General features: G+C 37.5%; 1 protein-coding gene across 4 annotated transcripts in view; it reads right to left on the bottom strand.

The window, feature by feature from the left end:
- Window positions 1–12,232, bottom strand: part of cacna1ia (calcium voltage-gated channel subunit alpha1 Ia) — a 285,196-nt gene that overhangs the window by 88,182 nt on the left and 184,782 nt on the right. For all 4 annotated transcript variants that reach the window (XM_067415070.1, XM_067415065.1, XM_067415059.1 and 1 more), the window contains 2 exons: window positions 10,236–10,621; window positions 455–606 (listed from right to left, as the gene is read on the bottom strand). In XM_067415070.1, the coding sequence (XP_067271171.1) occupies window positions 455–606; window positions 10,236–10,621 (538 nt within the window). The remainder of the gene's footprint in view (window positions 1–454; window positions 607–10,235; window positions 10,622–12,232) is intronic.

The raw sequence follows: 12,232 nt of genomic DNA, 5'->3' as shown, positions 1-12,232 counted from the left end.
TCATATTAACAATCGCTCCTGGGCCTTGCTCAGCTCAACAACACTCGGTCCTTCTCTGCTTCATACTTCAGTAACAAAATGACCGCATCCATGAACATGATAGTCCTATCCTGATGTGTGAGGTGTGAGCTGAGGTGAAGACCACATGTCCCAAGATGCTGCGCTCAAACTTGGCGTCATCAAACTATGCCTTTGTTTTGAATAGGCGACCTCAAGCGGATGGGAATCCATAAATTAAACGGACTGGTGAGTGTGTGAAAAATGTATCAACAGTTAATTTTTTTTAAGACCAAAAATGACCACAGTTGAAGAAACACCCATAAGACATATAATATTATGATTTTCATTCAATAATATACCTTATAATATAATTAATTAATTACTTTAAAAACTAAAATACCCACAATGTGTTTTTTTCAGGCATTCGACAAACTATAAAAGTAAATCCATTTACCTGATGATCACAATAATGCCATCAAAGATGTTGTAGGGATTTCTCAGATATTCAAAGAAGCCAAAGGCAGTAAGCTTGAGGATCATCTCCAGGGTGAACATACTGGTAAACACTATGTTACAAATCTCCAGGACATTAGTCAGTTCATCAGGCTGTAGAGAGAGAGAGAGAGAGAGAGAGAGAGAGAGAGAGAGAGAGAGAGAGAGAGAGAGAGAGAGAGAGAGAGAGAGAGAGAGAGAGAGAGAGAGAGAGAGAGAGAGAGAGAGAGAGAGAGAGAGAGAGAGAGAGAGAGAGAGAGAGACTTTTGACTTTTCAAAACCCTTTAATTACAATTAAAAACAGGTTTGCATAATTACATCATTACACATACGCACAAAACAAATTTATACAAAAACAAAACAAAAAATACAAAAATAAATAAATAAACAAAAATAAATAAACAATAATATAATTTACAGCTTCATTTCTAAACACCCGTCACTTATTTTGCATAAAATCCCGTTTAAACACCAAACTTCCTCAAAAATTTCCAATTTTTCAACTAGTTTATAATAGGCAAATTCAACCGCTAAACGAGCAGAAATCAATCCTTTACATGTTAAAACAACATTAGTGGAACCTTTTTCCAAAATCTTAGCCTTTCGTGTCAACCATATACTTAATTTTACTTGTCCAAACAAATAATTCAAAAATACATCAACATTTCTTGTTTTATACCGATACTTAGGACCATAAATAAAAAGTTCTTGGCTAAAAACATGACCCACCATATCACACCATTCATTTAACATTTGAAAAACCAACTCTAATCTGTTACACTCCGAAAACAAATGAAAAACAGTCTCAGTTTCTGAACAAAAAGGGCAAGTATCACTAACACTGGAGTCCAAATGAGCTTTATGTTTATTTGTGGTTAATATTCCATGCGTGATCCTCCACTGTAAGTCAGCAGTTCTTTTATCAATAGGAATTTTGTATAAAGTTCTCCAGCTATATTTAGGTGAGAAATCTCTACCAAATATTGCTCGCCATTTAGACTCACATACTTGTTTCAATTCTTGAAAACGTATTACTTTTACACAAACAAGATACATGGATCTCTTGCCCACCTCGCTGAATAAACTGAGTTCTGGAGTGTTGAATGTGAGTAATTTTCCCTCCTCCTCTTGCCATGAGTCCACACACATTTTTATTTCCAATTCCGGAAAAACTTTCACATTATCCTCCTTTTCTCCTCCTATTAATTCTTCATTCAGAGCACATTTAAATTCAGAAGGTACGGCAGCTATAATTTCAGTTAAAAGTCTTTCAGAAAAACGCAAGGATTTCACACCAATCTTTGTTGCAACATCTTCTGGGGTTAACCACCCATCATTATTCAAAAAACATGACACCTTGATGAGACCAGCTCTTACAAGTGCATTTCTTACTGAAACAGAATTTAAACTTTTCACAGTGATCACAGGATTATACAATATAGGTTCTTCTTTTCCCCAAAAACTTTGTATGGATCCTTGATTTCGGGAGTTTGAGAAAACTTTCCAAACCCTAAGCATTGTCTTATAAAAAGGTGTTAAACCGCTTAAGTCCACTCCATCAAGATCCATTAAAAAAAGATGTCGATCAAGGTCCAACTGTCCTCCTTTTTTCAGCAATCCACAGGCCACATCTGTCCATCTGACGAGCCTTTTATACAAAAGTCTTTGAGCAGCCTGTAATCTAAAAGCAGCAACTCTGCATTCAATGTCAATAAGTCCTTGACCTCCTTCACAAATTGGTAAATACAGGGCAGCCGCTCTCAGCCAATGCTGTCCTGACCAAAAAAAATTAACCAATTGTCTCTGAATTTCCTTCATGAGGTCAGAAGGAGGATCCAAAATAGCCATTTTATGCCACAATGAAGATGCAATAAGATTATTTGCGATCAAGACTCTTCCTCTGTATGATAATTTAGGGATTAGCCATTTCCAGTTGGACAACCGTACACACATCTTTTCAATCAGTCCATCCCAGTTTTTCTTTTTATACAAGTCAGAACCTAAAAAAACCCCTAAAAATTTTAAACCATCTCTACTCCATTCAACATTTCCAGGTAGTCTTGGTGTCAAGCTTGTGGTTCCACACCATAGAGCTTCACTCTTCCCCCAATTTATTTTGGCCGAAGAGGCCTTTTCATAACATTCAATACAACTTAATATGCTTTGTATATCTTCTTTATCTTTTATTATTACAGTAAGATCATCAGCATAAGCCGAAAGTTGTATGGGTTTGTTAAACGATCCTTCAATGAATAAACCCTTTAATGAGGTTCTCAATTTACACAGAAAGGGTTCAATAACTAGACTGTAAAGTTGACCCGAAAGTGGGCAACCCTGCCTTATTCCTCTTCTGACTTTTATAGGTATACTTAGCCCTCCAGGGACTTTTACCATACATTCGGCTTTTTCATAAAGTAATCGAATCCATGAAATAAAACCATTTCCACAGCCATTTGCGCTTAAAACATCAAACAGATAAGAGTGATCCACTCTGTCGAAAGCCTTTTCTTGGTCTAGGGATAATATTCCTAAATCCATATCATTTAACATCGAATAATCAATGACATCTCTTATAAGAAATAAATTATCTCTAATGCATCTATTCTTTATACAATAAGATTGATCACTGTGAATTAATACACCCATATGTTCATTCAATCTATTAGAGATACACTTAGAGAAGATCTTGTAATCCGTAGTCAGCAAAGCTACAGGCCTCCAATTCTTAAGCAAAGTAAGATCACCTTTTTTAGGTAGAAGAGAAAGAATTGCTCTTCTACAACTAGTAGGTAAACAACCTGTTTGTATCGAATATAAAATCATTTCATAATAATCTTTACCAATAATTCCCCAAAAATATTTTAAAAATTCTGAGGGAAGACCATCTAAACCAGGAGACTTTCCTGTTGATAACTCTTGTACAGCTCTAGTTACTTCTTCAAAACTTAAAATACAATCTATAAGATCTTTATTCTCCAAGTCAAGTTTTGGAATTGAATCCAATAATTCAGTTTTACAATCCAAATCTGTCGTTTCGTCATCATACAATTTAGAATAAAAATCAACAACATATTTACTCATTTCAGATGGATCATAGCATAAATCACCTCTATCATTTCTTAAACACCACATTTGTTTCTCTTGACACACTTTTTGTTCCAAATTAAAAAAGAAAGATGTTGGTCCATCAATATCTCTAATGTGAGAAAAACGAGCTCTAATAAGAGCTCCTTTTACTTTTCCTTGTAATAAGTTTTCTAACTGTAGCTTTTTTTCTTTGATAACATTTTGTAATATATTTTCATGTCTTTCCAACATTTTATTTTCTATTTCAAGAATCTCCGTTTCAAGTTCTTTAATCGTACTTTTTATTATTTTTGAGGAAAAGCAAGAGTATTGTTGACAGAAAACCCTAATTTGGGTTTTTCCAATTTCCCACCACTGAATAATGTCTCTAAAATCATTTTTCTGCATTTGCCATTTTTGCCAAAAATAATTAAAATTTTCACAAAAAACAGCATCTTGTAATAGCTTCTTATTAAAATGCCAATATGAACCCACATTTTTTTGCTTTGCTAATACACAATCTATTGTAATCATTTTATGATCTGAGATAATATTAGGGATTATATCAGCATTACAGACTCTATTCCTTGAGTTATTTGAAATATAAAACCTGTCTAATCTTGCCGCATAAACCCTTCCTTCTGAAGCCTTAACCCAGGTATACTGTTTTAAGGATGGATTTTCAGTTCTCCATACATCATTTAGCTCTAACTTTTTAACAATGTTTGCCAAAACAGATGAAGACTGATAATGTATTTCTTCACTATTCCTGTCCATGCTAAAATCTAAAGTACAATTAAAATCTCCTCCCATAATAACAATATCTTTTGATTTTAATGCACTTAGAAACGCCTCAATTTTCTTAAAAAGGACAATTCTCTCAGATCCTTTATTATGTGCATAGATATTCACAAAAAATATATTAAAAGTATTTAATTCAGCTTTTACAACTAATGCACGACCAGGCTCTATCTCATGTTTAGATAAAACATTAACCTTGCAACTCGGACTAAAGCATATTGCAACCCCCGAACTAACATTAGTACCGTGACTAAGGATATACTTCCCTTCCCACCATAAGCCCCATTCCACTTCGTTACTTTTATCGCTGTGGGTCTCTTGAAGAAAAGTTACTCCAGAGTTTTTTTATTTCAAAGATTCTAAAAGCAACGCTTGTTTTTTCCTATCTCTAAGGCCATTTACATTTAAGGATGTTACTCGCAATGGCTCCATGAGAAAAAGAGATAAAGAAAAGCAGAAAAGAAAGGACAAACAAAGAGACAGACAACCAGCCATTATATTTTTTTATAAACTCCCTTCGCCTCCTTTCCTACTCTTTTCTTTTGCCTAATCGTGCCTAAAAGTTTTTTTAACCGAAAGCGCTTTTGTTGCGATAACACGGAAAAATTGTACGTCTTCCGCGCCCACACCACTGAAGCAATGAATTTATCCAAATCCGGAAAATAATCAGCAACCTCTACCCTTCTGCCTTTTGTTTCATCCAGAAACACATTAATCTGTTCCACTGTGTATAAATCCTCACCTTCTTTTGGACAATCAGACATATCAGAACAACAATCATCATCATCATCGTCATCATCATTTTTTATTCCATCATCTTGACTCATAAATACGACCTCATCAGAAACCACCTCTTCAACAGCAGTCACCCCTTTTAAGGCTATTTCACTGCTACAACAAGGCTGTTCTAGCAAAAAACCAGCAGAATCACTAGAATTTGCACTCACCTCTTTCTCTTGAACAGTATCCACGCCTTGAACTGCCGAGACTTTCTCTGTTATCCGATTCTGGTCAACCTGACTCTCCACTGTAACTTCGTTTTCCACCTCTTGTTCTTCTCTTATCCGATTCTCCTCTGGTCTATTTTTATGTGGACACGAGAATCGTTTGTGGCCTATATCACCACACTCAAAACACCGTAAGCTTTCGGTGCTTGCATATAACACATAGGAGCTATCGCCGTCATTTACTCTAAAAGACACGTCCAAAGTTTTATCCTGAGAATTTAAAAACATATGAACTTGTCTTCTAAAAGACAGCACATGTTTCAGTGCCGGGTTTTTACATCCTAGAGGTACCATCTTAACTGAACTGACTATTTTCCCAAAACGAGACAATTCTTTAACAATCGCTTCACTTTTAATGAACGGAGGAACGTTTGAGACTGTGACTTTGGTAGCCGGTGCATACAACGGAGTTGTCGGCACAAACATTCCTTTCACCCAAAGCCCATTTTCAATTATTTGATTTACAAATTGTTCGTTCTTCAAAAACACTACTACAGCCTTATTCATTCTTGATGCTGAATTTATATTTTCGTGACCAATCTGATCACCAACTACAACCAATACATCCTCAATCGAAGCGGTCGCCTCCGGTACACATCTAAACCCATTCCGGAGGGAAACCGACGGCGTTCCCCCCGCAGGAGAAGAAGCCATGTGCACGCCAACCAAGGCCGCACAGTAGAAAGGAAAAAACAAACAATCAAAAGAAAAGAAAAGAAAAAAGAAAAGAAAAGAAAAGAAAAAGAGAAAAAATAAAAAATAAAATATTTCAGAAAAAGAAAAAAGAAAAACGTAGAAACAACAATATATAACAATTAGAAACGCTCTCACACACGCATCCACTCACGCAAACCCACTCCATGAGAGAGAGAGAGAGAGAGAGAGAGAGAGAGAGAGAGAGAGAGAGAGAGAGAGATGGATAAAAGGAGAGGTAAATGTGGAGAGGTCATTTCAGATCACTGCATTGCTGTTTAAGAGAGTGTGTGCATTGTTGCATGGACAAGATCAGTTCACGACAGCAGACATGAGATCCTCAGTGAGGCTGTGACCTCTCATATGATATAAAGGTCAGAGAAAACCGAGTTTAAACCTGAACAATTCATTGCGGAACGTCAGTTAGGAAAAGATCAGGGGTGATGCAAGTACACTGATACTGTGAATACTGTAGAAATCATTGGTAACATTATAAATGCCAAAAACAAATCTTACTGACCCCAAACTTTTGAACTGTAGTGTAGTTTTACTGCTACAGTGATATACACACTTACCTTGTATATAGCCCAAGCTTAGTTTCCAAGCAGACTGTGTGCTCATGTACTTTATGTAAAGCCAGCCATTTTCAGTTTGTAGCTGGTGGTAAGTTAAGCCAGAGCTAGCCGTTATTGTGCACTAAGCATCAGACAGTCACTGAACAGCTTGTGGGTTGTCTGTCGAATCCTGAGACTAGTGTAAGATCTGCTGCGCTTAGAAAAGGATCAACAGACCACCGCAATCTGCTTCAGTGCATGCTGTGTAATCTGACATCGCATAAATCCATTACACCTTATCGCAGTGTATGTTCATGTGCACGAGCAAGAGGGTGACCAAATTCCTGGGGAGCGAGACCAAACTCTGATGTGAAAACACTTCCTTCGTTGTCCCTTTTGTTCCTTTTCCTTCCATCCTTTTATTGATCAATATCTTTCCATTGATGAGTTAAGGCAGAGAAAAACCACTGAAGGACGAATGAAAACTAAACCACAGGTAGCTCCAGGGAGATGCCATTTAGAGAAATTGAATATTGACGCAGCAATCAGGAGTAATAACAGCAAAACAATATGGTAAAAAAACACCCATAGCTTTTCATTTATATAAGTCTCGTTTTCTCTTTGTCCTTTCTCAGTCTGTATAACTGTAAACTTCTCTTAAATTAATCCATCAGCAGATCATCTCATTATCTGATCTATTTGTACACCACTTAAAAGATTTTTTTGATTTTTTTGTAAACCATGAATAACTTGTCACAATAAATGAAAAGATTACTGAAATATATCTGAAGAAGTCATACAAAAATGTACCTTCCATAGAGGGTTTTCGAAGGGGTTCGTTTATTGACCGTTAATCTCTATGTCCAAATTTGTCGACTTCCCTACTATATAGCATGTGAAAGACAGTAAGTCGATTGAGTGTTATGTCCGAATATCCAGTATTCATTTAACAATAGGCAAAAAACGCTTTTCCACTTTTTGCCACTTTTAACAGCCATTTTTTAAAGTTGCAGTATTGAGTATATTTTAAAGAGAAATAAAAACCTACACAAATATGCAAATTCTGTCATAATTTACTTGCCCATGTTGTTCTTCTGCAACAAGAACAACACCATGCAATGGAATTCAATGGTTTAGTTATCAACCTTGTTGAAAATATCTTCTTTTGTGTTCCACAGCCAAAACAAAAGTCATACAGGTTTGAAAAGATGTGAGGGTAAAGGCTGCAACATACTCCGCAAGAACAGAGAAAAAAGTTATCGCTCTCACAATGACATAATTTTGTTCTCGCAGCCCAGGTTTGGGAGTTCTCGCAGCTTGTTCTCGACACATCGCCGAAGTAGAACTTTCTTCTTGTGGGTGTCCGAGAACTATTGTGTGATTGGTCATACATTTAATGTGGGCGTGGCTAATGCGGAGAAACGCAGATGATCGGCACCTGCTTTTCGGTGTGGAAGTATGGATGTTCTTGCAGAGTATGTTCCAAGCTTAAGTAAATTATGAAAGAATAATTGTCAACAATGACAGCCTCAAGGTTTTTAAAAAAAAAAAAAAAAAAAAAAAATTATTATGATGCTACAAGCTTGGCACACTTATTTTTGGGCGCTTTTTTTTTTCTCCAGAGATCTTCAATCGTGTTTAAGTCTGGGCTCTGACTGGGCCACTCAATTACATTAACAGAGTTGTCCTGTAGCCACTCCTTTACTATCTTGGCTGTGTGCTTAGGGTCGATGTCCTGTTGGAAGATTAACCTTCATACCTGTCTGAGGTTTTCATCAAGGATGTCTCTGTACATTGTTGCATCTTTCCCTCGATCCTGACTAGTCCCCAGTTCCTGCTGCTAAAAAAAATCCCCATAACATGATGCTGCCATCACCATGCTTCACTGCCTGGTTTTCTCCAGACATTACACTTGTCATTCAAGCCAATTTAATCAAACGTTCAAACGTTTAATCTTTGTTTCATCAGAACAAAGAATTTTGTTTCTAATGGTCTGAGAGTCCTTCAGGTGCTTGTTGGCAAACTCCAGGTAGGCTGTCATGTGCCTTTTACTGAGGAGTGGCTTCCATCTGGCCAGAGATCAACCAGAGATGGTTGTTCTTCTGGAAGGTTTATGGAAGGTTCTCCTCTCTCCACAGAGAAACGCTGGAGCTCTGTCAGAGTGACCATCGGGTTCTTTGTCATCTTGCTGACTAAGGCCCTTCTCTGCTGAAAGCTCATTTTGGCCAGATGGACAGCTCTAGGAAGTGTCCTGATGGTTCCATAATTCTTCTATTCACAGATGATGGAGGCCACTGTTCTCATTGGGACCTTCCATGCTGCAGTAATTTTTCTGTACCCTTCCCCAGATCTGTGCCTCAATACAATCCTGTCTCAGAGGTCAACAGACAATTCCTTGGACTTTATGGTTTGGTTTGTGCTCTGACATGCACTGATAATTATGGAACCTCATATAGACAGGTCTGTGCCGTACAAAATTATGTCCAATTAATTGTATTTACCACAGGTGGACTCCAATATAGTTGTAGAAACATCTCATGGATGATCAGTGGAAGCATGATACACCTGAGCTCAATTTTGAGTGTCATGGCAAAGGCTGTGATCACTTAAGTACATTTTTAGTTTTTTTATTTTCTATAAATTTGAAACGATTTCAAACAAACTTCTTTCAAGTTGTCCTTATAGGTTGTCTCAATATGTAGAATTTTGAGGAAAACAATGATTTTAATCCATTTTGAAATAAGGCTGTAAACATAACAACATGTGGAAAAAGCAAAGCACTGTGAATACATTCCAGGTGCACTGTACATATTTTCAGTTGATGCATTCCCTGGGAATCAAGCTTTGGTGTTGCTAGCTCCATGCTCTACTGTTTGAGCTACAGGAATCTTTAAATTTGATTGTGCAGACCAAGTGTGCTGACACTCACTGACACACACACACGCACACTGCCCACACAAATGTAAATATTGTGATCTTTACAAGCCTTTTTGAGAGCCAGGTTAAAACATAATGAGTCACAGCAGATGATGTCACCACACATGATCTGTTCAACCATATCAAGTCGATTAGAACACAGACTCATGAGGAAACAACTGTTGAACAGATACTGCGTTTATATGTGAACATGCACGCAGGGGCTTCTCTGTTTTGCCTGCGTGGGCTGCATTTACATGATGCTTCATGTTAGAAATGCTGCGTAATAGAAGCCAACGGTGACTATCTCATTTTCTCCTTTTCTATATCTGTCTTTTTCTGCTTGTTGATATTTTTAGAGCCCACAGAGATGAGAAAACAGGCCCCACTGCAGGCAAGGTAGCAAAGACATGAGGGGGTGGAGGAGGAGAGAGATAGTGAGAGAGCAAGAAAGTGTGCATGAGTAGTAGTAGCTTTCTACATCTTCCAAAGATAATTAACTGCACTTATATGGCAAGAAAAAAAGTCAACAAGACTCCAAAGGCCGTTCCACATGCTCTCATTACTTTGAATGACAGGCCCTGTGAAGACTATATCAGCACTGCAGAAAGAGCCGGCTATTACAGTAATATGTGACATGATGAGGTTGAACACATCTTCAGACTGGGATTATTATGCGAACAGACTGCACTGCGGGCGAAATTACCTGGTTATGGTGCTCAATACCCATGCTGATTGTATTGATGAGAATGGCGATCATAATCCCTCTGTTGAAGTACTTGCTTTCAACGATACCCCAAAGCTTCACCCTCATTTCATCCCAGACGTCTTTACATTTCCCAAAACAGGAGCGTTTCTTCGGTGTGTCCTCGGAGTCCTCGTCCCCCCTCTCGTCCAAGTGGTTCTCATCCCTTTCAGTCTCCTCCAGCACACTCTCCTCTTCATTCTCATTGGCCGAATGCTTAATTTTGAGTGACAGGGCTGCAGCACACTGTGGACACTCCTGTGGGTTTGGGGTGATGGAGAGGGAGATGGTGTTCTCTAGAGGTTGGGAGCTGTGGTCCAACTTGGTTTCGTGAATACAGTGAGGCGCTATAAAACAGATGAAAAATTCAACATTTCTGTTTGACATTTTCATATAACACAATACAAATTTTGCCTGTCAGTTTCTTGAACAACTGCCATGATACTGCTTTGGACTAAAATGTCATTGGGGCATTAAAGCAAAGATATGGATGGATTTGTTCTTGTTTTTATTGCAACTTGCTCTTTGCTTTTATAACTGGCTATTAGGTTTGGAGCATCAAAGAAGCTACTTTGAAACTTGGCCCGGGTTCAAGCTCACATAAAGTAGCTAAATACATAGAAGCAACTTAAAATGGCAATCTCTTTTAAATAAACAACTATCTGATAATATTATTTATAATTTTAGAGCCATCTTCTTTGAGTTTTGAATAAAATAATGGTATTAGCACCACAATTAAACTAGAATAGAGCCTAAGTTACATTCAGTAAATAAGCCTCTATTCTAGTTTAATTTTGGTGCCATTACCATTATTTCACTGCCTTACTATTTTGTTTTATTGCATACTGGCACCTCTTTTCTGAAATACATTTAATTTACAATAAAACATTTTTTTCGTTGTTTTGAACCATCCTAATGAACCACTTCACTAGAACAAATCAGAAAATCCAATGCTACGTTTGAATGACATTTTAAGATGAACCAGTTCACTAGAATGAATCAGACTTTTTGACGCCAAATACAATTGGATCGAGGAGAGTTCAGGATAAATGGAATCACTAGAAGGATTTTTCAATGCTAAGTTTAAGACAATAACCAGTTTACTAGAATTATATCAATCACATGATGTGTTGGATAGTCTGATTCATTCGATAAAATCAGACTTTCCAGCACAACATATGTTAATCAAAACAGTTTAGGATGAACTGTCTGAGGCACTGTCACCTGAACTGACAAAGGTATTTTCAAAAATGTTTTTTACATGGTTTGGCTGTTAGTCCACACGAAAAATGCAGTATCTGGTTACTGGAACTGGACTTTTTTTGAAAACTCTGGCCAGGAGGAAGATTTTTAGAAACTCCGGTTGCAGCAATTTCATGTAGATGGCGAAACCGGAGATTTCGGCTTGTGATGTTGAAGTGTGCGCCGTCCTCTCCTTTGTTTGATGTCAGCTTGTGCGCCATTATCTCTTTTGAGGCGAGTCTATGCAATGGCGGACATAGACAAAATGTTGCTTTTAATATCTCTGCTAACAGCACTTGTCCCATGTATACAAATGAATGCACAGTTCTCATTGTATTGCAGAACCGAGGAGCCAAAATGCAATAATACAAAATACTAAGGTACACTGTTACGTGTCACTGAGTCCAAAGTAACGGAACTTGTAGAAGGATTTCACAGAGCCAATGCAATCCATCAGCGCATTGGTGCTGTGGATGGGACCCATGTGGAAATCAAGCAGCCAATCATAGTGTTGGACAGATATTTTTTTTAAAACGTGCTTGTGTGGACACGATTGTTTTTTAAAACGGAGGAAATAACGGTTATAAAAAATACCTGTGTGCGTGTGGACTAGGCCTGAGTAAAACATGAGTAAAACACGGTCCATTAGGATGACTGATTTCACCAGAATGAATCAAACTTTTCAACATTACAAATTAGCTTACTACTATTTTAAA

The sequence above is a fragment of the Pseudorasbora parva genome, chromosome 2 (assembly GCF_024679245.1).
Source record: "Pseudorasbora parva isolate DD20220531a chromosome 2, ASM2467924v1, whole genome shotgun sequence".
NCBI classification, from domain to species: domain Eukaryota; kingdom Metazoa; phylum Chordata; class Actinopteri; order Cypriniformes; family Gobionidae; genus Pseudorasbora; species Pseudorasbora parva.
Note: the sequence above shows the minus strand (reverse complement) of the source record. Positions and strands in the feature narration are given on the sequence as shown.